The sequence below is a fragment of the Phyllobates terribilis genome, unplaced genomic scaffold (assembly GCF_046119375.1).
Source record: "Phyllobates terribilis strain yellow unplaced genomic scaffold, ASM4611937v1 Scaffold_5__5_contigs__length_657084704, whole genome shotgun sequence".
Classification (NCBI taxonomy): Eukaryota; Metazoa; Chordata; class Amphibia; order Anura; family Dendrobatidae; genus Phyllobates; species Phyllobates terribilis.
This window is the reverse complement of record NW_027362765.1, coordinates 93,691,920-93,719,152: the sequence shown is the minus strand read 5'-3', so window position 1 is coordinate 93,719,152 and position 27,233 is coordinate 93,691,920. Positions and strand designations below refer to the sequence as shown.

Below are 27,233 nucleotides of genomic sequence, written 5' to 3'. Positions count from 1 at the left end.
TCTCCTCGTTTCACTTTACTTTCTACTTCTTGCAGTTTTATAATTATTTTTCTCTGCAAGTCAATTGTCTTTCCCTGCCCACTTTTTTTCTTATTACTTTCTCTTCTTCTTGCCCACCACAGGAGTACCCCAGCCGTCTATCTCCTGGTATAAGGATGCTGCTCTGATTGATGGACGGAGGGACACCAGGTTTCGCACCGTAAGCGCAGGAAGCTTACGGATCAGCGGACTGATGCCCGAGGACACGGGAATGTTCCAGTGCTTTGCCCGAAACAGTGCGGGGGAAATACAGACCTCCACCTACCTGGCTGTAACTAGTAAGTGCACAAATGTAAAACAACAAAAGAACTTGGCCATAGGAAAAGTAGAGCACCCTTGTCACTGCTCCTCCGCTCATTCACATGATACTGCAATGAGCGCGGAGAGACCCTAGTGATCACTGGGTGACATCATTGAGGAATCATCTGCTAAGTCTTGGGTTCAGGACCTATTAATTACAATGGCTTTGGGCATCAGACTCATTGGCAATTGATCCGCCGTGCATGTACCAGTGTCTCTCCTCAATAGAACAAAGGTGTAGTGACATGTAAAGGGAACCTGACAAAACCCAAGAAAAAAACAAAAAGAAAACAAAATGAGCATATACCCTACATGTAAATAACATAGCTTACTTAGTTAATGCTATTTTGATCAAAAAAAGCATAAAAAACATCCCACCACGACATGGTGTACCCATTGGGATGGACACCACGTCAAGTTGTACCTATTGGGATGGCCACCACGACAAGGTTTACCTGTCAGGTCTGATAACACTATTAAACTGCAGATATAGAGTTAATCTGCAGGTTAATAGCGTTATTAAGGTGCCCGGCCTCGTTACTGAAAGTGCGGCCCCCAGTAGAAAAAGAACTTTATTTCTCTGCCGCAGGCTTTCAGTCATAGAGGTGTGCCCGAAGAACTTATAGTTACCGCTCACAGCACTGAGATCGGTAGTTTAACCCATATATTGTTCTTGTCCAGGGCCCATTTTCTGCCTGTGTCTTCTCCTGCATGTACACATGCATACAGTAAAAAGTGATTATATTGGATGATGGACACATTCATCCATCTCTGCCTTCTTACCTTTTCAAAATCCAGTGTTTGCCCCAGATGCCCAATCCTATTTTTATACCTATGCAAAAATATGTGCACAAATCAGACCAGGCAATATCAGTGCCTTCTGTTCTCCTTCCCTTCAATCTGAAGATTTGGTCCGCCAATTAAATTTTTTTTACCTGAACTAAAATAATTTATATTTTTTCTATCTTAAAGGTATCGCTCCCAACATCACAAAAGGTCCCCTAGACAGTACAGTGATAGATGGAACTGCACTGGTGCTGCAGTGTGAAACCTCTGGAGCTCCCCGACCTGCTATTACTTGGCAAAAAGGTAAAGTTTAAAGTCTTTTGGAGAACTAGGGCTCATAAAGATGCTTATTGCCACTGATTGGTCCTTGTAAATATGCTGCCAATCATCCGACAAAAGGGCAAAGCGTTTATTTTCCAGCTGATGGGATCTTTTGAGGCGGCATGAAAATCACTGGTGTCGGAAGCACATCTCTCCTTGTACACGTCAGATGTGCTGTCAACCATATCCCAGAAACAGATGGATCATTCTAATCAATGGTCTGCCACCATGCAGTATATATTGGCTCTTGAGAAGGGGCCTTCAAACAAGCTCCTACCAACTTGTATATAGTCGAACAATAATTCTTATGGGCACAATCTGCCCGAATAAATGGTCATTTAGTGCATGCACCAATGTGGTGAAGCCATGACTGAACTTGCAACCAGTGCTGGATAAAGGTCTACATATTAGACCAAAGTCAACCAAACCCACCAATATCAGCTGGCAGTCTAATGTTTAGGGAGTAGGATTGGTGCCAATCAATTTGCAAGACACCATCCAGCAGCCAAGTCAGTAATTGTTGGCAGTCTGATTGACCTGAGAACCACCTCCTCTCTCCCGGCATCAACGGCTCTTTTTGAAGAACCAGCCTGGTTATTGTACCAGGCTGGTTACTCAAAACCACAACAAGTTTGGAACAACCTCCTGCTGAGTTCCTTCAAAAACTGTATACAAGTGATGAAGGCAAAGGGCGGTCACCAAATATCGATGTGATTTACATTTCTCTTTTGTTGATTCACTTTGCATTTTGTCAATTGATAAAAATAAACTATGAACAGTATTTTTTACAGTATTTTTTTCACACCTGCCTAAAACTGTCTATGGTATCCAATAGCCATAAACCCATCCCCAGGTTGCCCAGAATAGCGTCAAGTACCAAACTAATGACCGATGTGTCAAGTAAATCTCTGCAAGAGAACGTTCTGCTTCCAACTTATTTTTTTAATGTCAGATTACTTGCGATCTGCCAGCACTTACTGAGTTATATAACAGTAGTTACGTTACCGTATACCAGAAAGTGAAGATGCTCATGCGTGGGCGCAAGATGAGTTTGTTGCTTTGTGTTTGAAGCCCAAAAAAACCACATCACTCCGCTAAAGCTTTTAAGGGGTGCAGACAATCTGTCCGTCAACAGCCTGCAAGATCCGTCTGAAAATAAAGTCGTCCTGAATAATTTACCGGTCTCCCGGCTCAGCACACTCGGATACATAAAGCCTCCTCATATCCCCTATCTGACTGTAGCTACGTGTGAAGCCGACGGACAGTGATATTCGCCGGCTCCCTCCATGGTGTACAATGATTTGCAGAGTTCCTCGGCTCTATACTTTGCGTCGTGTGTTAGTTATACGGAGAGCTTTCTCATCTCTTGCCTGTGTATGAATGATAAGCCGATCCTCCGCTCCCAGCCGGTGTATAAATCATATGCCGAGCCTCTCATCTCCAGACGACAGCAGTGCCAGTCCTCTGTTCCTCAAATAAAACTGGCACAAGACAGGTTAATAAAGCAGAACTGCCTTATAATATATGACAGAGCCATATTCTTCAATGCACAGTTTGCATTCAGCCCTGAAGAAGATATATACCCGGCCGCGGCCTCTCCGCCAGCGGTGATCCAGGCTTAAACCGTGTAATAGTCCAACTCGTTTTATGCACAAGAGCAAAGCGGAAAAAAAAAGAATGTCTATGTTAATAGGAGCGGACGAGGTGAAGGGTTAAACCTTTCTGTATATCAACGCGGTTTATGACCTGGAGTTTTTCTTTAATGGAAGCCATAGAAACTGGAAGATCTTTCGGCTTTTTCAATTTAGCATAAACGTAACCCTTCGCAAGGAGACGAGGGCTGCTGGGATGGATGAATCTTGACCTGTTTCCCGGACTGGAAAAATAAGAACGTAGAAAAAATTTTTTTTTGTTTTTGAGAAATTTATGAAAGGTAAAGTCTGAAGGTTACAGGGCGGAAAAAAAGTAGACCACATGACAGCAGCCCATATGGCTGTGATTGAGAATGATGTCTAAAGCCAGGTCAACACTGGAGTCGATCAAATTTGCCAAAATTCTAATTCACCAAATCATGCAGATTTTTACATGGAAATTTGATATGCAGAAAGGATATTCAAGGCCGATTGAAAGACCCGTATTATGTTCTCTTTAGACCCTGGTGCATAATAAATGTAGGGTGCAAAAAAACTCAACTCACCGCTCACCTGTCCTGCAGCTCAACTTTTGGTCCTCTGTGCCTCTACTTTTCCCCTTCCCTCATTTCTCGCATCTTCTTTGGTCTTGTTCACTCTACGACGGGACTTCCACCAACAACTATGCCATTGACATTACTGTGTGCCATTGCACTCAAAGCCTAGTCAAAGTCTCTGGGGATGCTTGACGTGACAGCACAGCGTGCAGTAACGACAGAGGCTTCTTCGGTGCCGGAAGACTCAGAATAGAGTAAAGCAGGCCGAAGAAGATCCACACGACCGGGGAAAGTCGAAAAGAACAGGTGACGAAGACAGGAACAGGTGAGCGGTGGGACAGGTAAGCAGTTAGTTGAGTATTAAGTGTTGAATGTTTTTTTATAAAATTTTGCCAGCCCTTTACGGTTCAGCTAAATGGCAGCTAAAGCTGGATGCCATATTGCTGAATTTGTGCCAAACAAACTGCAAAAAATCTGTGTTTTGGAGAATGCAAGCTTTTGTAGAATTCAAAGAGAATTCCATTTTAATTGATTAAATTCGCTCCTCTCTGGTTGGCACCCTTGGCGAGTCCTCATGATACAATGAGATATACATGCTCCAAATTTTCTTACTGGCCTCAAAGAACCTGGGATAAGCCACAGATATCCGTATGACATTGTGCTTGCCACACAGATGCCCCATAAGGATGTATGTAATGGATATTTTTTTGCAGCATTTCTCACACTGCTTTTTGCTGTGTTAGCTTGAAGTTAATTAGCAAATATCAAACATAGTGCAAGCTGAGCGTTTTTGTGGCCTTCTTTCACAGTTTGGTGCATTTCTTGGGACTTTACATTTTTCTCCAAATCCAGCAAGTTCTAGGTGTGACTTTTTTATTTTTCAAGTGTTTTCCCATAGGCTTCTCTATAGCAAAAAAATAAATATTAAGTAAATTAGCTTTTTTTTTATTTAAATATATATGGAAAGGCTTTTTCCCATCCTCATCGATGGATTATGTTAGATAGTTCGTGTAAAAACAAGCACTTTTGCAATTTACTGCTTATTAAAATTTGCAGCCGTTCTTGAGATATTAATGCTTTTCTTTTGTTTACAACTCATTGCCTTGGAGACCGACCACTGCTGATGTCTAGCTTGAACTCACAGCACTAAAGCTGACCGGGATTAGGAGGTAACAGAGCGCTCCAGTGATCCTGGCCAGCTCCAAAGCAGTGCTTACAAGCTCAATAGAAAAGAGCTTGTAAGCACAGCGCATGTAATGCTGTATAGCAGCAGTGGTCGGTCTCTACGGCAACAAGCTGTAAGCAAAATAAAAGTGTTAATAATTCAAGAAAGAATGAAAATTTTAATAAGAATAAATTGAAAAATTGGTTGTATTTACAAGCTTTATCTGACAATTTCCATTTATGAAGATAGGAATATACCTTTAAAGTATGTGAAACAAACTTCTAAAAAATGACAGAAATTCATGGTGTTTTAAAAGCCCCCACCAAAAAAAACATGCTGCAAAAATAGCTACGGCTCTGAACCAGCACAACTTTTGCCAGTGTAAAACTGTTGCGAAAATTTTTGTGCATCACGTAATTGCACAAAAATGTTAAAAGTTTTGGCCTTTTTTCATGCCAGCTCTGTCAACTTTTTGAAAAATAGGCACCACTTAGCTGGAGGGGCATGTCCTAGCACAGACTGAAAAATTAATTATAATTTATGCCATGGACTTCTGGCCAGGTGCACCAGATCATCAGGTGGCATCATGATATAGACGGATCCTGTGGTAGACCGCCACTCTCCATCCTGTAGGCCAACAGGTTGCTACAGCCAGTAATACATTCACGTCCTGGGGAAGGCTGCCTTCTCTGTGAGTAGTTACTCAGTCACTCAGATTAGACAAGTATAAACTTTTTTTTGTGGTGTGGGGGCATTATTATTTTTGGAGAATCATTACATTTGGGTTATGGGCAGAATACTCGCCTTATACCGGGCGCTGGCAACCCATGATACAAGAGTGCCATTGCACTTGGAGTCCAAATTTGAGCTCTGTTGTCCAGGATATTAGCGGGACCACAATTTGGATATTCCCTAAGCACACTCTTAAATTGAATAAGATCCAAAGTATACATACAATATATATACTCGCGCCAAACCCAAATCTTCAATGTTCAGAATCTGAAGGTTTCCACGTTAGGCAAAAATCTAAATCTTCTTTTTACTAATTTGTTTCTCTCCTCCATCTGCAGCTGACAAGGTCTTGGCCAGCGGCTCTGTCCAGTTGCCACGTTTCACCCTTCTGGAGTCTGGAAGTCTGCTCATTAGCCCAGCACATATATCAGACGTGGGCACATATACCTGCACCGCTACCAATTCTCGTGGAGCAGATGAGGCCTCCGCTGATGTTATCGTCTGGGGTAAGAGAAGCCCTTCTTCCACGTATCGTCCTATCTAGGAAAATAAATAGTGCCGCCACTTCTTCCACTAACACATATTGTTTTTTTACAGTTCGTCTCTGTTTTAGCAGCCGTAGGAGTTGATGTTGTTTATTATAGTCATTAGGGATAAAAGGTTTTTCATGCAGCTTAGTACCGGTGCCGTTATGTTTCCAAGCTCTCTCAATATTTCAATTCCGCTTGGAGGTCACTCTATGAAGCGATGAAAATGACACTTGGCTACACAATTGCTGGATATGTTTTATGGCTAAGAATACCTTTTGGTAATGTTAAAGAGTTTTTTTTAGATCAGGAAAACCCAGGGTGTAATAATCCTTCTGCCGGCTTCCCCAAAGGGCAAGATGTCACTTAATGACCTGTTTTCACAAAGCTATGAATGAGTAGCATCATCATTAGGTTCGTTACGCCCTACGTTTGATCTTGACATGAGAAACGATGAATTTAGGAAAGAGGATTTCAGTTTGCACTATAAAACGTGACCAAGAAACTTTATTCCCATCGCTACGTTATGCCATTACTTCATGATCATGGGGGGTCCAACCTCCGGGACCTCTGCCGATCGTAAGAGTGAAGTGAATGCAGTGCTAGTATACGAATGCATCCAGCCCACTACGCCCCCTTTGCAGGCCACAGGAAATACTTTTTTAAGCACGGTGGCTCAGTGGTTAGCAATGCAGCCTTGCAGCGCTGGTGTCATGGGTTCAAATCCCACCAAGGACAACATCTGCAAGGAGTTTGTATGTTCTCCCTTTGTTTGGGTTTCCTCTGGGTTCTCCGGTTTCCTCCCACACTCCAAAGACATACTGATAGGGAATCTAGATTGTGAGCCCCAATGGGGACAGTTCCTATAATGTCTGTAAAGCGCTGTGGAATTAATGGCGCTATATAACTGAGTAAAATAAATAAATAAAGGACATATCCATAAAGGAGGGATCAGCTTAGGCGGATTGGAGCCGTCCGCATGGACTACATTTATACCGCAGTGGCCATCGCCTCTCAGATTAAATGTGGCATTTGCAATGAGTAAGCGTGTAACCCCGTGCCCCCAAAAAAGTGCTGCAATCTCTTCTCAGATGTAGAATTGGATATAAATGGCTATTGCTCTGTTCCAGCAAAAAATAATGTGGGGCCTAGTGATGATTTACACTTCAGATAATGCAGCAGGTTTACTCCTCGTCCTATGGAAAACCACAACTTGCTGTGAAAATGAAGTTTGCCAGCTCAGCTCTATAAACGCTCAGTGCCCCGGCTTGAAAAATCCAATCTTTAAAAGGAGAATACAATCATATAGTGTAATGATAGCGAGGAAAATTGCCCCTCATCCACTTAGAGAAGAATATGGCTAACACCCCGAAACAGCCACCTGTAAATGAGTTTCTGGCTTGGCATTTATCCCTGGTCATGTTGCAATGTTGCAAGGCTCGAACATTGACTTCTAGGGTAGCGACCTCTAGTATTTAGCACTTGAGAGTTTCCTTGAAATCTGCAACAGAGCTAATTTGCATGTTTTCCCAGAAAGCTTTGCAAATAGACTCCATACTCAGCAAGTCTCCATAAGGAGAGCCAGTCCCTCCCCAAAGATCAACTACATAAGATGCTAATTGTCTTCAATTAGTGGCAGTGACTTTTGTACAATTATAGAGTAAGGAGTTGGTTATGAGGTCACTTATCTTGGTGCTGAAATTGCCCAAGAGGAAATCGAGAGGCTTATCTGCATAGTCTGTGTTATGTTCATACCCCCTTAAAAACAGGACTTCAGGTGTGGCATTGCTTGGGTCTGTCAAGCAACCAGTACAGATCACTATTTGGGCATCTAGTCTTTTCAATGCATCAGCCTTTCAAAATTTGCATAAAATGTATAATTTCAGAACAGTTCTGTCCCTTTAAAGAGGACCTGTCACTAAAAAGTGACCAGTCCTTGCTATTATTTTATTCCTGTTTCTCCATTGAGTATTCCATTTTTTGTTTTTGTTTTATAAATCCGTCATATGGTTCCGGAGATCTGAGCCTTTTTATTTAGTGCAGGTTTTTAAGGGGGCGTGGCTCACAGATCCTCTGGGGCGTATCTTTGGGTGCTCTGCATAATTGCCCTGTGTGCCACACCCCCTAAGTAAAACCCATAAATATCAGCACCGTTCCATATCTCTGGAACCGTATCACGGATTATAAAAAAAAAAAATGGAATACTCAGGGGAGCAACGAGGATAACATAAGATAAAAACTGGCCACTTTTGACCTGGTGACAGGTCCCCTTTAAATAATTAATTCATGGATCACCTGAATTGGTGCTTTAAAATAAAAAAATATATTCGGTATTAATCAGTCCTGGGTTACTCTTTACCCAAAATTAGGTCCTAAATAAAGCCTCGCTATGGCCAGACTTTTACTTCTATGAGGTTCTTCAAAGAATATACAGTTCTTGGAGTCTTCGGTGACTTGTAGAGGTGACAAACTGCACAGACCTAGTAGATATTCCTTTTATCTGCCCTCATTGGAACAGTGAGTGGGAATCTGCTCCTTGGGCTTTCATACAACCTGCTTTGCTTTGAGCCCCTTTGTCTTCTCTTTGCCTTTCACAATCATGATCCTTCAGCTGATCGCTCCGCATTGTCTACAATGACAGGAGTGAAATTAGCTCGTCCTGTGACTTTATCTTCCCTGTAACACTACAGACCGGAGGGAGTTCGAGGACCATCAAACCTGTCTGCTCAGCTCCATTTCAAAAGACCATGTTGAGATGTCATACACCGGCTTGTCAATGCAGCTGGTAACCTTGCCGTGTCGGAAAAACAAAAATGGGTTGAGTATAAAGATGTTAAATTTGCTTGTTGTGCCATGGACGACATCCTCGTGCAAAGTCAAATTTGGGAAATTTTATGTGAAAGGGTCATAATTTTGGAGTTGCGGTCAGGAAGGATGAGACTCATAGCGAACCGATAATATAAATTACCAGGCAACTTACATGGAAGACGATGAGCAAATCAAATGCTTTATATCGGCTGCGGAAGTATCGACCTCAGTAAAGAGCTTGTGTAATCTTCTATCTTAAATCCATGGTGCAGGAAGGTAAGGTTGTTGCCGAGATTTAGTAAGCAAAACGCGGACGTGGCTATAAAATGCTCCTAGAAGATCAGAGACAAAAGCAATAAATAATATTCGACAGGAATGAAAACTGCACAAAGAGAATACGGACAATCGGCTAACGCTAACTTTCTGTGTCCCCACAGCTCGGACCCGCATCACCAATCCTCCGACAGACCAGAGCGTTATCAAGGGCACCAAAGCGTCAATGTCATGCAGTGTTTCACATGACCAGAGTGTTGCCATCAGGTAAGTTGCCATGTTCATAGGGCATTATTTACGCCTCCGCTTTTTCGAAAGAGCCAACTGATTACAGACTAGCACACACAACCTCTATTTTTGGATCTCCCCAACTTTCTGGGTCAAAGATGATTTCTTCTCTGTGATAACACTACTAACCTCACCCCAATGGCCATCCAAAAACTTAGACTTATGTCAACTGAAGCCACCAACATGGATGCATTCGGCCAGCGGTCTAATGTGTATGGCCTCCCCCGACAGATGATTGTTGGGGGAGTTAAGGTTCTGTCATGACCAATTTTGGCTTCTTATCTTTTCTCCAGAGATAAAATGCCTCCAGAGATATCTGTCTACTTCATGAGGGTGCTTCACTTTTGTGTATAGGTGAGCTAGGCAAGGTAGCCGTCGGCTGAATGATCGGCCAAGCAATCGTTTAGCTGACAGCTATCTAAGGTTTATGGGGTGTTCACTGTCTAGTAACCTAATAATTCACATCCTCATCTGCTGTTTCTCAAGGATCGAAAGGTGGCCTTACACCTTGGATAGCGTTGACCCGATTCTGGTGTATAGTCACCATTAGGATCATGAGAACTAGCTTAGGTTGCAGATTATTAGAGAATAAATTCTAAATCATTGGATGTTCATGTGGGTGAGGGTATCAGAGGCACAGAAGAGAAGAGTTTGTTCTAAGGGCCCCCATACGCGTTTGATGAAAAATGTCCCAATCCACTAATTTCGACAAGCCCAACCTGTTGTGTGCGGTATGAGTTTCCAACTTTCCATCAATATATAATGTCAGTGGAGAGAAGTCAGAGGAGGTCAGTTGGAATTTTTACTTTATCCTTTATTTTTTTAACAAGGGAAATAAGCCTGTCAGAGGTTTTTAACAGTGACTTTCTCTTTCTCCTTATAAAAAATATACGAACGCTTGGCCGAATTGAGCACTCATGCTTGGGGGATTTTGGAGAGATATCTGTCTGCTGAACTAACCTTTGGACGACAGCTATCTCATGCATGTGGTCGGCTTTACTTGAGTTTCCATCAAGCCCGTTTTCATCAGTGTGTGTTCTGCCAGACAAGTGCCCCATACACATTAGTTGCTCAGGTGGTCATCTAATGTATGTGGCCACCTTTAATCATAGTTACCAACCAAAGACACATCCGTTCCATCATGATCTAGTGGGGCACCAAAGAGGTTATATATCTTTGCAGACAATTTTTTTTTACTTAAGTGCATATATTTGGGGTTAAAAAATCCTATTTGGAATTGAGTTTCATTAAGAAAATGTTGTACCTTTTGCTGGCTGCAGAATGAGTTCACTGAGAATCTATTGGTAAGCTCGTTCTGATTGTCTAAAAAAGGAGAGTTTGCAACTTTTTTATGTCTTTTTCCGAGCTCCTCTTGGTTGGTTTATAACCGGAGATGACATCAAAGTTGAATGTGTTGTCTGTATAAGTCCCCCCTAAAATTTGTAAAATGCTGCGGAATATGTTGGCACTATAAAAATAAAAATTATTATTATTATTATTATAATGTGCAGAAAAACAAAATGTCTGTAGAAGCCAAACGGTGCAAAATTTTTAATGGCATACAATTGCAAAAAAAAAATTTCACCCCCAAAAAATATTCCTAAACATGGACAATTCCTTTAAACTTAGTTTATCACTGATTTAGTCTTCAGTTGAGTAGTCCTGTAGTTCATTGCCCGGTTCTCCACACTCCCATGCCAAGTACATAATTTCCTGCCATCCAATGTAGGACATGGCATGTGACTCTCAGGAAGCTTTTGCTATTAAGTGTGCCAACATGTGAACCAGCTCTTATACAGACAATTCTTCCGACTAGTCCTGGGATCTGAAATAATCCTGAACATCTATGGGTAGACAATAATCAGGCGTACTAAGCCTCTTGCTTTCCTTTAACTTTAGTTTTGTCCTTCTGCACATTCAACCTTCTTCTCACCACCGACAAGGAAATCCTGCAGACCCTACGTGATCGCCCGCCACGCTCCGCATATTACACTTTCCTTTAATCCCTTAGTCTCTTTTGTTATAATAAGGCGTAATAAAGGGGTCACCCAACCCTGCACTAGGCCGGAGCTCAAGAGGACCCATGCCTAATTAACACAATCTCATTTCTCTCTATACTTCACCCATAAATAATGAGGGAAAATTAAACATCACTAATTGGTTCCGAACAGCGGGGGGGAACAGAGAGCCCACGGTGAACTCGGTGAAAAATTTAATAGGAGTTAAAAAATTAATCTTACTTAACTTCATCCGCGCTGAATATTTTATCGGGTGATATTAATTCTCCCGTCTACAGCATATGTATCATTTCAAGCAGAAATTTCTCTCCGGTCATTTTGGGACAACGGTGGGGGTTGGCGTCAAGTTGGTAAATCAACTTATTCACCACTGAATTCATCGTAAAAGGGAAAGTCCAACAATACAAAGTCTGAAAATTAAATTGGCGTGGTACCCACCGCTGTTTTACCAATGAGGTGGCCATCGATCTATTGAGTGCCCAAATCACATCTCTAAATCAACGAAAGTCTCCTACGTGGATCTTATCCAAGCAACGTGGTGTCGTCATTCTTAGGAGTCATCCAGTTGAATTCAGTGAGCTCAGTTGCTCTGAGTAGGGTGTTCTGTCTACATGGGCAGAGCCACTGATTGGTTGTAGCACTATTTGGACCAGACACTCCCTTTATAGGGGTTGTCCTCATTCAGAAAACCCATTTCCCACATCTGCAGTCTGTTATTTAAAAAAAAAAAAGAAGCAAAATATCCTTTACTCACTCTCCCTTGGTCCAGAGCTGAGTCTCGGCCGTAGTACCCAGTGTCTCTTTTTGGCTGCAGCGCTGACATCACATTAGCAGCACCGCACCCAATGAGCTCCGCAGGGCGTTCTGTCTACATGGGCAGAGCCGTCAATTGAATGCAGCACTGTCAATGTGACCCAGGTACCCTTAAACTGGACTTTCTCCTAAATGTTAAACTGTGTGATCCTAAATGTCAATAGAGCACCCTGTATCCCCCACCACCGGGTGATGATTAGGACAACTATAAAAATGGCATTAGTTGTCACCTTTCCCTTCCAAAGCCACAGGGGGTGGTTTCAATCTGGAGTTCTGCTGCAAAGCATTATAGTCCGAATTATAAGGTGTGGGGGCATTTTTGTCATTTTGGGGTATTTTTTTCTTTTCTTTCTTATATTTTTTGCATGAACGCAGAATGCCCCTGTATATAGCTACCTCATAGCGGGTTATTGGTTTTCCATGATCACCTTACAGCATTGTTATTTGCAGATTACAGACTTGGACTATTTTTAGAGAGAGAGACGCTCCATCAGTTATCTGGCAAGTGTAGAAATGATCTACAGTATAAAGAGCCCATCTGGAAGTCTAATGACAGGGACCCCCGCTGTGCCGAGATGTGCACAATATGTGCGGCACCCTCTATAAATAGGACCTGCTATCAGTATGTAGATGGACCGGCTTGTACATAGGTGAGAGAATGATGGAAAATAAAGATGACATCCTCATCTTGTCCTCAACATCCCAAAATTATAATCTGTTCCCGGACCCCAGGCGATATGCCCTCTCATACCCTGGCATCACCATATCAGTAGAATGATTGGCTCAACCAAACTCGGATAAAATGAAGTCCCAATTTATTAGTCGTTACTCACAAGTGTGGACAGATGAAGATGAATGACCTACATTTACCAGGATTTTTCTTCTTTTATGTCTTATGATGATGTGTTATTACACATATTGATTGGTATTTACTGCCCTGGGGATGAAGGGAAGTTTATTGGGCACAATTATTCCCAATTACATCCATTATTGAAGGTCACCAGGGAATCCCTGTAGAGATGCTCCAATGTTTAGAATAGACGGGCAATATAGCGAGCCATCCTTCATTTGGCATTGATCACGTCTTCTACATCTGCTTCTCTTCTGTCCAAGGTACGTGTGGGAGAAGGATGGTGCTCCTCTGAGCATAGACAACTTGCCGAGAATACGTATGGACAAGAATGGCACTTTACACATCTCCCAAACTTGGTCAGGAGACATTGGGACGTATACCTGCCGCGTCCTGTCGGTGGGGGGCAATGATTCCAGAAGCGCCCACCTACGAGTCAGGTAAGGACATAGACCAGTTTCTTATGATCAATGATAAAATGATAAGTTTTGGGGTCATCAACTAACAAGATGGACATTTGTTTCTTACCAGACAACTTCCTCACGCTCCTGAGAACCCTGTGGCAACGCTAAGCACCGTTGAGTCACGATCCATTAATCTAACGTGGGCGAGACCCTTCGATGGCAACAGTCCGCTGATCAGATACATTCTTGAGGTTTCTGAAAATAGTAAGTTCTGGCCGCCATTGAGTGATGCGCTGTAGGCAAAAATCAGAACGTGGTACAACGTTCGAATGTGTGAAACCACTCCTCTTTGCACGGGTTAAATAGCAGATGGGGCAAAAAGGAGTAGAAGGGGAGTAGAAAAGCTCAAAAGTTGTTTTCCTTGTGCAGAAATTCTCTTCTGAGGTTTCACTGCTGCTTCCCTAGCAGGCCTGGCAGTCATTGCATTGGAAAGAGGGGCTTCAAGATACTCTTATGCAATGATGCATGTACACCCATTAAAAATTATAAGGAAAGGAGACTGATTTGGCAATGACATTGGTCACCTAAAAAAAATTGTTTTCGGGCACTCTTAAGCCTGTGCATGGTCGGAATTAATGTGATTGCCTAGGGTAGCGCATTCTAGAAAACTGGTGCAGCACAAGATAAGTCCTGAAGATGGAAATGGGAGGTCAAGATTATGGAGGATGTTAGACTTAGATTGTTGGAGAAAGTAAAGCACCAGTAAGGTATTTACGAGGTTCTTCAGTATTATATTGCCTGTCCATTTCCGCAATGATCTTACTTATGCATAGATAGGGATTACTTACATAGGTTGCAACCTATACTCGTTTGTTAAGTGGTGCAGTTTCTAAAGAAGCCCTATCATGTATTTTTCACACCGAAGTCTCCTTTTAGGTTGGAGAAGATGATATTCTTCTCTTCTACAACCGGTGATTGCTCTCCTATAAATCACAAAGTCATTTACAGATCACATAAAAGTAGAGGATTGTATTAAAATATGGAACGATGCGACCATCAGCTCTAAATAACAGCGTCTTCTTCACACTCGTTTTTTTTTACTAGCAAGTCATGGCTCTCCGGTGTAAAACAGCAGAGCGAGATCCAACCTGCACAGCTTGTAGCAATTCGCCAAGGAGGGTCACAGGTCATCTTTTCATTAAAACCTTAACATCCGTTCCCCTTAATCTTATTATTTGTTTTGCTGCAAACTGCATCTTTAAAGCCACCGCTCGCGCTTTATCCCGCACCCGCTTTCTTTTCCCTGTAAATTGAATTTTTCCTTCTTTTTTTTACGGCGCACCAACTTACTTGGTATGAACGACACAGCTCCCTGTAACATTGTATTGTGCAGATAAGCACGTCCTGTAGATAGATGGCTTAGCATCAAGACACAGAGCGGAATAACAAACTAGATCATAACACTAACCCTTCAGCTGCCATACTAATCCATCTTCAAAAATACAGGTGGTTCTCCGCATTAATATTCATGACCGTATTTATGGATCAAGCACGGACCTGTATCTTGCAAGCTCGGCATTTTTAGAGTCAATTTCGTCTGAAGGTTGCTAGTGCTCGGAACAAAAAAAAAAACTATGGCTGGTGGCCGCAAAAAAAATGGCACCAAATAAAGCCATACGCATGCGCCATTTTAGGAATAAGCTAATAATCCATGATAGTTCATGAAGAAGAGGGTACCCCGATGGCCTCAGAGAGGATGGCAGTGTGTCTCCCCGGTGGCCAGGATTGGGTTAACCCAAGCCCTGTCTTATTTGCAGGCATCTTTCTGCCTTGCGAGTTGAATTCCATATTTATGAGGTGCCTTCAGAGAGATTTAGCATCTCTTTCGCCTGCCTGCGCATATCATATGCAGATCTTATATCCCATCCTACACCCCAAAGGACCGAACCCCTAGAGCAGACCCTTCTCTGATTTCCATAGACGATAGACCACATTTATCTTCCTCTGTACATCATCATGGCAAAACGAGAAAAAGCAACAACAAAAAAAGGCAATATGTTTTGCATGTGTCATTGGGATGCCCCCTTCAAGACAAGAGCGTGATAATACCTCTCACAACTGTAGTTTTAATGTTGTCGCTTGCATGTATATATTTCTCAGTGGGAGAAAATGGCTTATGAAGCTGATAGCACAAAGTCCTTCCGTGGAGCTTACTACTGCCGTACCTACGTAACAAAGCACGAGAGGAAAGGCTCCTAGATCTTGCTGGTTATAGCTTAGAGGAGAAATGGGAGGTGGGGTGGGGGGAATACAGCTTTGAAGAGACGTGAGGCGTTGAATAAAAACCTCGACACAAACTTACTTTTAGTTAGAGTAGAACAAGAGATCATGGCCTCAGGTAACAGGAATCAGAGACGGGGATTAGTAAAGTGGTTAATGTGGCAAAAGAAAGCAGCGGCTCTAGAGTCTTAGTAAGATACCGCACAACACAAAAATACGCTGGGTGTTAGGTTATATCTCATACATAGGGGGCAGTATTATAGTGGTTATATTCTCATACATAGGGGCAGTAGTATAGTAGTTATATTCTTGTACATAGGGAGCAGTATTCTAGTAGTTATATTCTTGTACATAGGGAGCAGTATTATAGTAGTTATATTCTTGTACATAGGAGGCAGTATTATAGTGATTATGTTCTTGTACATAGTGGCAATAGTATAGTAGTTATATTCTAGTACATAGGGGCAGTATTGTAGTGGTTATATTCTCTTACATAGGGGCAGTAGTTTAGTAGTTATAGTGGCGGTTATATTCTTATACATAGGAGCAGTATTATTGTAGTTATATTCTTGTACCTAGGGAGCAGTATTATAGTAGTTATATTCTTGTACATAGGAGGCATTATTATAGTAGTTATATTCTTGTATATAGGGGCAGTATTATAGTAGTTATATTCTTGTACATATGGGGCAGTATTATAGTAGTTATATTCTTGTACATAGGGGCAGTAGTATAGTAGTTATATTATTGTACTTAGGGGTCAGTATTATAGTAGTTATATTCTTGTACCTAGGGCGCAGTATTATAGTAGTTATATTCTTGTACATAGGGGCAGTATTATAGTAGTTATATTCTTGTACATAGGGGCAGTAGTATAGTAGTTATATTATTGTACATAGGGAGCAATATTACAGTAGTTATATTCTTGTACATAGGGAGCAGTATTATAGTAGTTATATTCTTGTACATAGGGGCAGTATTATAGTAGTTATATTATTGTACATAGGGGTAGTATTACAGTAGTTATATTCTTGTACATAGGAGCAGTATTATAGTAGTTATATTCTTGTACATAGGGGCAGTATGATAGTAGTTATATTCTTGTACATAGGGGCAGTATTATATAGTTATATTATTGTACATAGGGAGCAGTATTACAGTAGTTATATTCTTGTACATAGGGAGCAGTAGTTATATTCTTGTACATAGGGGCAGTATTATAGTTGTTATATTCATGTACATAGGGGCAGTATTATAGTAGTTATATTCTTGTACATAGGGGCAGTAGTATAGTAGTTATATTCTGGTACTTAGGAGCAGTATTATAATGGTTGCATTTTTGTATTTAGGAGGCCATATTACAGTAGTCGTACTCTCGTTCATATGAGGCCGTATTATAGTCGTAATATTCTCAATTGGTGATTACTGAAAATAATTTTCCTAATGAGTGAACACAGAAATATAATACCTCCATCGATGTAGAAGAATATAACCATGGTTTTTAGTGGACCCATGTTGGGCCAATACACATAGTTATGATATTTGTATAGACATTAATATACTTTTGGATGTGATCGTCGGATTTATCTCTTTCACAGATACCCCTTGGTTCATCCTATTTGCCAATATGGACCCTGACTATACCTCGTTCGTTGTGAGGAACCTCATCCCGGCTCGCTCCTACCAATTCCGCCTTTGTGCTGTGAATGACGTCGGCAAAGGCCAGTTTAGCAAAGAGACACAGCGGTAAGAATACAGAATTAAGTATCTGTGCCCAAACTTCAGGTTCTGTCCCCTACAAATGAAAAGAAATATAATTTGTTGCCTCCATTGTCTCATCTGGGAGGTAAACTAAGGTCTTTTTTTGTGGCTTACTTTTAATTTGTATCCAGGGAGCCCATTACACAGGGAGAGACATTGTAAGACATAATCAGTCGCTGCAGATACATATGTTAAACAGAATTTATGTAAGATCTGGCTTTTTCTGATAGATGTCAGGCACTTTGAAGTTGGGGTACCTCCCCAGCAGTAAGACGCTTGTTTTATTTTCCTGCTTTTATGAAAAGTAAAAGATTCAATAATTGTGAAGCCTTTCCTCAGTGGATTATCCTGAATTTTTTATTTTTTTATTATTATTTTTTTTTGCAACTGCACTGAATTCTTGAGCTTGTGATTCAGGGAGTCAGGAGATGCATATATTACTAGACTCCAAACATCATATATCTCTGTAGATTCTGCAAACCTTTAACCCTTCATCTGGCCACAGGCTGCGCTGAGGAATGCAACTCGCTGCTTTTATCATGATCATGTACAAAAAAATTTACTCTCAATGATGTGACTGCCGTACGATAGTGCCAACATATTGTGTATCGCTCCATAGACGATGCACATTAAAGGGAATCTGTCAGAGACTTGAACCCCCAAAACCATTAATATCACTGTGTAGCCCTAAAAAAGATAAGCCTGTTTATCCCTTTATGACCCCCAAATTCTTCGTATATGAATGAGTACGCAAGTTGGGGTTACATCTCGTACATCTTCCAGGGTCAGGGCTTCTGTGACGCCTCGCCCTCCCTGGGAAATGGGGTTACTCGGAGCCGGGTCAGTGTAGGGGTCGCGGGGATGCAGTTGTGGCCTGGACCCGTTCCGTGCCCAGGGTTGTCACATCAAAATATTGGGCTTCTTTTAGGATGAGTGGTATTTCGACTACGCCACCTGCGGTTCCTGGTGATGGACACCAGCGCCGCAACAGTCCACTGAGGCTGGTGTTACGGACTGCTAAGATGGGACGGCTCCCCACAGGCGGAGCAGGCCTCAGGGCAGTGTGAGAAGGAATGGTGGGTGCAGTGCCGTGCAGGAAATAACAGGCTGATGCGGTGTGTGAAGTCATCCGGGTCTTTACTCACTTTAGATGAACTTTCAGCCGCAAAGCTTCTCTCTGCTACACACGGCGTACTGCGGCCACCGGGAAGGGGGTCCAGCACTTTCCAGGTAGATCAGGAGCACCTGTCGAGACCCCTCTGGCGTGTGTTCCTCTCCTTGGTAAGTTCTCCCACTAAGTCTTCTCCTGACTGTGTGTGGTATGAACGTAGTGTAAGGCCGGGTCCCACTGGATAAACGCAGTGTGAGAGATACAGGTGGCGACTCCGCTCCATCCGTATCCCCCTGGGATCCACTAAGCCTCCGGGCTTTTCTGACTGAGACGTGAAGTAACAAAGTCAGATATCGGGGGCCGGTCACCCCTCTTGCAGCAGGAATCCCTCTGACTAGGCCAGAGTGAAGGGTACAGGCGGCGACTCCGCTCTGTCCGTATCCCCCTGGGATCCTTTTGCCTGTGGAGCCTATCTCCTCTGCTCCCCTCCAAGGCCTTCTTAGGACAGGACCCTGACCGGGTAGAGACAGTGGTTAACTCTGACCCACTCCTCGTCTCAAGGCCAGAGAACGAGGAACGTGTATCTTCAGTGAGCTGCAGACTCTTGCTAGACCCTGGCAGAAGACCACAATCAAAGACCTTGAACTTAAGATGGCCGTGGATTAAATATGAATCAATAAGTGCTTCCTAAAAGTGTGTCCTCCACCCTCACCCACTACATGATTCCCCCTATCTTTGGTTCCCCCCATCTCCTCTATCCCGGGCCGGGGCAGCACCCTGGTGCATTTAGGCCCCCTACAGGACAGGAGTGGTGTAGTGTTGAGTGTGAAGTGGGGTCCTGAGTGATGCTCCATCCTTACCTGGAAGAGGAGATACCACACCTCAAGCTGAGGTGCAGTACCCCTGTGGCGACTGAACCCTCAGGGGCGCCACACTTCAATAAGGGGTAGGGTGAGTAGGCCGTCATTTACAATGCTAAAAGAAGACCCACTGTGTATAGATAAGGTTTAAAGAAAACTTTTATCCCCCACCAAAACCAATAATAGGAATTTGTAGCCTTATAAAAGAAAAGCCAGTTGATCCCTTTATGACCCCAAAATTCTTCTTCAGCAGTGAGAAATTGCGTTTTGAAATTCATCCTGGAAGTGCATTGTGGCGTGAAGATGCACTTACAGCTTCTCAGCCTCCCCTGTATCTCCGAGCAAACAAAACACCCTCCGGGCTGATTGAAAGGTAGTTTGCTCTGGTACATGACCACTGACTTGTCAATCAGAAAGGGGAGGGTGCTGTTAGTTTGGAAATACAGCGAAGGCTGAGAAGCTGTATGTGCATCATCACACCACAATGCACTTCAAGTCTGAAATTCAAAACGCGATTTCTCGCTGCTGAAAAGGCACTTTGGAGTCATAGACGTATCGACTGACTTGTGTTTTAATGGGCTACATAGTCCTACTAATGGTTGGGGGGGTAAAAGTTTCTGATAGGTCCCCTTTAAACCTTATCTATACACAGTTGGTCTTCCTTTAGTGCTGTAGGTGGCGATCTACTCCTCCTACCCCTTATTGAAGCCCTGACCCTTGAAGATATACAAGATGTAACCCCAACGTGCCGAAATTACTCACTTGCACACTCATTCATATATAGATGTTGTTGGAAATATATTCGAACATGTTTGAGGCTGGAAATAAAATTACATTCTGGAGGTATAAACATTTCGCATGACTTCCTGAGATTTTTTTTTTTTTTTAGGTTTTGCCTGTCTGTTAATAAAAGGAGAGTTGCTAAACAACATGAATAATCCATTTTCTCAGTCTGTGTCTGCACAGAACTCTTAGTACTTCCTCTAGCGGCGGGAAGAAACGCCGCTATCTCAGAGGAGCATCCCTGTTGAAATGAGCTCAGCTTTTTTTTGTGGTTTGCTAGAACTCAGTCAAGTTTGATAAATTTCTCGGGTAAACTTTTCATTGCCATAATGTAGAGTTTCGCTTTATGCTTTGTTCTTTGTCAAAGTATCAGCAGATAAGGGTATGATAGAAGCGATGTACAATGCTCCGCGGCCGCTATCGCTGTACTCTCAATGTCAGTATAGTAATACTGCTTCTGTGGGTCTAATACTAAGCAGCCGGGTCTTTTCTCCTTAGCGTGACACTTCCTGAAGAACCTCCCAGTGCTCCTCCTCAACACGTCCTAGCTACTGGGCGCACAAATCAATCCATTATGATCCAGTGGCAGTCACCTCCAGAGAATCACCAAAATGGAGTCTTGAAGGGATATGTCATCAGGTGGGTAAACTGAAAAAAAACGAATTATGTCATCAGGTGGGTAAACTGAAAAAAGCAGACCCTTTTTTAAACCTTGGATCATGCCTGAGCCAAAATATTCGCAGAACCTTGGCAAAGTTGGAAAACTCTGGACGTTTCACCAGAGTCCCGTGAAATTCCCGCTACCTGCCGACATCCCAGATGAATCTCTGAGTAGTAAGTCATCGCATGATGTGATGCCAGGTCTACAAATCAGAAGAGGCGCCAGGGATGCCAGCTGGTAGAGGGAGGTTGGCGGGGCTCTCCATGACGTGACATCAGGGCCAGGATCCTGCAATTTTTTTTTTGCTCAACTGTACCTGCAATGCATCTTAGTGTTGGCAATAATTACTGGCGAAAGCCATCTTGAAGACCATCGACTTGGCAGACGATTTCCAGCACTAGAAAGTTGGTCAGATATCAAAACAAACTGGGAGCCGAAATCCCTTTTTTTCTACTTGAAAATACAAATTGGACCCTGGGTAAAGTCAATTTCAGATATCCTCCAGATGCCCCACTGTAAGGTGTTCTCAGCTTTGGAAGATTCGATTAGTTCAAAGGATCTCTTGATATTAGCAGATCACAAACCATCCCCTTATTAAGACCCCCCAATGATCAGCTGTGATCTGTGGAGAAAACAGGAAGTAAGTGTCAGCACCACCGCAGGAGAAATGAAGCATTACACAGTGTTCGTTTCCATCAGTATTTTGCCGGTTTAATGCAGGACAAGTCCTATAGAATGAGAGACACTTTTTATAAGTACCGTCTACTATGCTCAAGAGATGATCTAGAACAAAAGAGCCCACCTATTGCAATATCCTAATTATTATTATTTAATGGCTTTCGGCTCAATCTCAAGGTATGTTGTCAAGATGGATAAACGCTTTGTAGGAAGACCTGTCTTGTGTAAGCCGAGATAGGTCCACCAGGGTTTTCTCTGCCGTTATCTTGATTGTATCAAGCCATCGGGTTGCTGGTCTTCCTCTTTGCCTTGTTCCTTCTATTCTTCCGACCATGATGTCCTTCTCCGGTGATTGCTCTCTTCGTATGATGTGTTCAAAGTAGGCAAGTCGTGGCTTGGTGATCCTTGCTTCAAGTGACATGTCTGGTTTGATTTGTTCCAAAATTGATTTGTTTGTTCTTTTTGCCATCCATGGTATTGATAACATCCTTTTCCAGCGCCACATTTCGAAGGCATCAATTCTTCTTCTATCTTGTTTATTTATCATCCAGGTTTAATATGACACATGGAAATAATTTTTCCAAACTAGACACCTCTCTTTTAAAGTCAGAAGACTATTATTATTACCTGCATACCTGCTCTTGACCCCATCTGACCGAAGCCAAAAGTTTAGAGCTTTTCATTACCATCAAAGTCATACCCCACCTTCCATGAGTTATTTCAGCATATCGAAAGATTTTATGGAAGACTAAGTTATGGATCAGCAATTAATAAAACTCAGAGGAGATAACACAGTGTCATAAATAATAACCAAGAGCCCTTACCAATATACAACATTGCTCCACCTCCTCCATCGTCTTGGATCCTATCAGAATATAGAAGGGCAGTGTTGTATTAACAGTAAAGGCAGTACACACTATAGCTTTGGTGTCTGTGGGAATATGTAGGTGCCCACTTTTACAAGAAACAGCATCTGCTTCTATTTAAAGCAGACCTGCCACCAGGTCAAGACAGGACAGTTTTTTATCATAATTTATTCCTGCTGCTCTGCTGAGTAATTCATTTTTTACTTTTTTAAAATCCGCTATACTGTTTCAGATATATGGGCCTTTTTACTTAGAGCTAGCTTTTTATGTTCTTTACTAAGGAGGCGTGGCTCATAAGATAAGATAATTATGCAGAGTAGCCTTAAGACACACCCCAGAGCATCTGTTGAACTACACCCACTCAGTAAAGACCAAAAATAATTGCATTAAATAAAGAAGCCCGTATCTCTGGAACCATATGGAGGATTAAAAAAACAAAACAAAACTGAATACTCAGGGGAGAAGCAGGAATAAAATAAGAGCAAAAACTGGCCTGTTTTGATCTGGTAATAATTTATCCAAAAGTCCCCCATGGGGACCTTACAATGTCCCTTGACGCACATGTTGTATTGCACCAGATCCTTTTGTTCCATCGGGAAATAAGCCCCTGCCACATGTATCTTGCAGTGGCTTACTCCACTCTCCCCATGGAAAACACATGCACTTTTGTCCGATCCGTGTATGTATCTATATGGGGGAGTTGGGAGAGATAGCTGTCGAGCGAGCATTTGCTATCCACTATCTGAGGGGTACAGGGAACTTTAAGTGTTTTGATTGAATTGGGGCAATGTGACCTCCTTACAGATTATAACTGTCTCAAATAAAACTCACATAAAATTACATTAAGTCCTGACTCTAATTCTATTTTAATTAACCAGTATATTGTCACACAAACTGATTATTATGTATAATGTCACACCTGCAGGTCAGCCATGTCTTCCTCTCCTAGACAATGAGCTGTGAAAAATAGGGATTAGCAAAGCATCACAAACATGGCGTTCCCACAGAAGGAACCTGTGTAAGACAGGGATAGCAAGAGAAGAGCAATTTACTGGGTGACCTGAAAGGTGCTACAGAGAGCGGGGTACAGTGATGTGAAGTAGAGATTAGTGAAGGTGGGGGGAATTATATGCAACGCAAAAGCAAGAGACTAACAAGAGACTAGAGGTGCGGAGATTATTAGGAGACTCACGGCATGTGATGAGCGCTGGAGAGGATTATTGGGAAACACGGAAGGAATTAATCAGATGTAGACACAACACAAAACATGCAAACACCAAGATACAGGACAACGTAAATGTCATTGAAAAGTCAATTCTGAATTAGAGAGAAAATGGCACTGCGCATAAAAAATACACAAAAAATATAAAAAAAAATTACTGCCACTACCTTCCTCAATTTTCTCTTTACCTTCGATTTGGCTTCATATCACAATAAAATGGAGAAAATATATTTATAAACAAATCTACTCTGTTTTAGGAGATCAGCTATGTTCTCCCGCCTTCTAACTGTACCATGTCTGTCTATAAGACAACTGGCTGCAGCAGGAGCTTCCCCCCTCTAGTCTGTCTGCAGTAAGATGCAAATGACGCGCCCCCAGGGCCGTGGGGCACTCGGCAGCTGGGCCTACAGATGCTGGGGAAGGGATATGTCACAGTGGCTGGCCCGGTCCGTGGCCCAGGGCGGTCAACAAAAAGGGGAAAGTTTATATGGGTTTTGTAGTTTGATCGTGACGCCACCTGTGGTTTCTGGTAATTTGTACCAGTGCTGCTGCAGACCTCTGAGGCAGTTGATAGGGCAGCTAGGATGGAACAGCTCCCCACAGGTAGAGCGGGCCTCAGGGCAGTGTAGAGTTTGATGGTGGGTGGTGATGCTGGGGCTTGTAGTGCAGTCGGGATGGCGCAGCTGAAATTACTAACGGAGGCAGTGGAATGCAGTCATCCAAGTTTTACTCACAGTTCTTGTTCAAGGTTCTCAGGTACACTGTATGGGTGTCCGCCTCGGTGTCGCACTGCGTCTACCAGACCAGGGGTTCAGCACTTTCTCAGATATATCAGGAGTGCTTGACGGAACCCCGCTTTCTTTATGTTCCTTACTAGACCGACTTCTCACGCTGGGTCTTCTCCCTCCTGCCCTGCGCTTCCCCACACTCAGTCTCGATCGGGTGCTCTGAAGTCCCTCTGGCAACCTGGAGTTCCCGGACCTACTTGATGCCCTTCACGGTGACTAAGGTGAGACTGTGGCAACTGCACCATGGAAGTGCAGAAGCCTCCGGTTTTTCCAGCCGAGACCTGGAGTAACACGGCTGGTCCAGGGGCCGATCCCCTTCTTGCTGCCTGACCCCTCTGACACCTGGCAGATTCGGGGCGTATGGGTGCCGTCCTGCACTCACCGTACCCCCTGGGATCCCTTCTGTAGAACGGAGCCTTCCTCCTCTGCTCCCCTCCTGGGCCTCTATCACTAGGCCCCACTTGTGGAACAGAGCTCCTAATGAGACTCTGCTCCCTGACTGACTGTCCTCACTCTCTAACCGACTCTCTTGCCACCCTAAGATGGCTTCCCTTTATATACCTCCTACTATGGTGCTCCCTTGGTCTGCATCCTCCACCCACACCCACTACTGGTTCCCCCTTCTTTGGTTCCTCCCACTCCAGCCAGGGACAGGGCTCAGCAGGAGACACAGTGCATCTTGCCCTTCCAGCCGGCCTGGAGCAGTGTAGTGTTGAATGCGGGTGTTGGGGTTCCGGGCAGCACTCCCTCCTTACCTTGAGAGAAGGAGACACCACACCTCTTGGGGAGGTGCAGTACCTCTGTGGCGACTGAACCCTCAGGGGCGCCACACAAAGAACTTTAACCCTTTCACACTTAACGACTGATGTATACTTGTGAGGTGTGTGGAACGGGCTCAGGAGCTGAGCTTGCTTCACACAAGGCAGGAGCAGGCTGTGTTATACAGTCGGCATCTGCATTTAACAGAAGCGATTGGAGCTAGCTCTGATCACTGCTATTAACTCCTTAAATGTTGCTGTCAATCTCTGATAGCGACATTTAAAATGTGTTATTGTGTGACGCTGGAAGCCCTACCCTGGGAGATGCGGGACTCGGAGCCGGGTCCTGTTTGGTAGATGGGGTGCAGCCGTGGCCCGGACCCGATCCGTGCCCAGGGCCGTCGCACTAAAAAGGATGGTATGGGCTTATCCAGTTTGAGTGGCTGATCTCGACTACGCCACCTGTGGCACCTGGTGAAGGCCACCAGCGCTGCTGCCGTCCGCTGAGCCATGGTGTTATCGCAGCCATAGTTGTTACTACTCCCCACAGGCGGAGCAGGGCCTCAGGGCAGAGGGACAGGATGGAGGGAATAGTAGTCTAGGAGGTCTGGTGCTGCGTAGTGCGGTGTAATGCAGAATAAAGAGTCCAGAGGCCATAGGGGTTAACTTCCAGGGTTTTTACTCACGATGGAGATGCAGTAGGAAGGCGTCTCCCTGCTCCTCGCGGAGTTCTGCGGTCACCAGAGACGGGGGGGTCCGACAACCTCCAAGTAAGTCCAGTGTTCAATCAGGAACCCGCACCAGAGTGTTCCTAGACTTCAGACCGGGTCCTTTCCTGTCTGCGTGTGTGTAAAATAGGCCAGGTCTACCTCTGAACTTCACTGAGAAAAAGGGTACGGGTGGCAGCTCCGCTCCTTCCAATACCCGGTGGGATCCTCAGGGCCTACCGGACTTTCCTGACCAGGACGGAGAGTAGCAAGGTCAGGTGTCGGGGGCCGGTACCCCTCTTGCAGCCGGAATCCCTCTGAATAAATCAGGTTGGCGAGGACAGGTGGCGTATACCGCTCCGTCTGCATCCTCCTGGGATCCATTTGCGGTGGAGCTACACTCTTAAGCTCCGGGCCTTCTTGGTCATGGTCCTTGACTGGGCTGAGACACACATTGTCTGCAGCCTGCCCCTCAACCCAAGGCCGGGGTACGAGGGCCGTGTCTCCTTCCACTGCAGGTCCACACAGGATCCACGCTCAGGGAGGAAGGTCACGGACACTGAACGATCAAAGAGCCGTGAACGAAACAGTCAAAGAACCAAGAACCAAAATGGCTGTGGGTTAAATATGAAATTTAAAGTGTCACTAAAATGTGAATCCTCCACCCTCACCCACTAATTTTGTTCTCCTATCTCTTGGTTCCCCAGTCTCCCGAGTGCCAGTAGGGGCAGCACCTAGTGCCTTCTAGCCCCCTCTGGTGGGAGAAGTGTTGGATGTGGAGGTGGGGTCCTGACCATCACACTGTTCTTACCTCAGAGGAGGAACACCACACTCCATTAGAGAAGTGCAGCATCCCTGTGGCGGTCGAACCCTCAGGGGCGCAACATTATCCTGCCCGGTCATCCATTCAGGAGCCCTTCTCCCCCACCCCTACAACATAAATTCAGGATGCCAATTGCTTGCTATGGCATCTTGCTGAAGCCCCCCCCCCCCCCGCCATGTGGGTATCCTTTTGGCTGGACATAATAGGAGACCATGTCCTGCCCTATATATCGCAATACTGTAAAAAAAATAAATTTTAAGTCACTTGTGGACACAAAAAATAACTATAATAATAAAATAATGTGAAGTAAAAAAAAAGTTTTAAAAGTCTAAAAAAAAAACACAATTACTCCCATTTTGCTCAGTTAAAAACAAAGAAGTTAAAAAAAAATAAACAATGATTATATTCAGAACTGCAGCACCT

The 27,233-nt window shown here is 43.6% G+C and overlaps 1 protein-coding gene across 2 annotated transcripts in view; it reads left to right on the top strand.

The window, feature by feature from the left end:
• The window catches only part of SDK2 (sidekick cell adhesion molecule 2), a 776,524-nt gene that overhangs the window by 636,782 nt on the left and 112,509 nt on the right, over positions 1–27,233 (top strand). For both annotated transcript variants that reach the window (XM_073682549.1, XM_073682548.1), the window contains exons 9-16: positions 123–317; positions 1,312–1,428; positions 5,870–6,037; positions 9,304–9,406; positions 13,372–13,548; positions 13,640–13,776; positions 17,391–17,538; positions 20,806–20,946. In XM_073682549.1, coding sequence (XP_073538650.1) covers positions 123–317; positions 1,312–1,428; positions 5,870–6,037; positions 9,304–9,406; positions 13,372–13,548; positions 13,640–13,776; positions 17,391–17,538; positions 20,806–20,946 — 1,186 coding nt within the window. The remainder of the gene's footprint in view (positions 1–122; positions 318–1,311; positions 1,429–5,869; positions 6,038–9,303; positions 9,407–13,371; positions 13,549–13,639; positions 13,777–17,390; positions 17,539–20,805; positions 20,947–27,233) is intronic.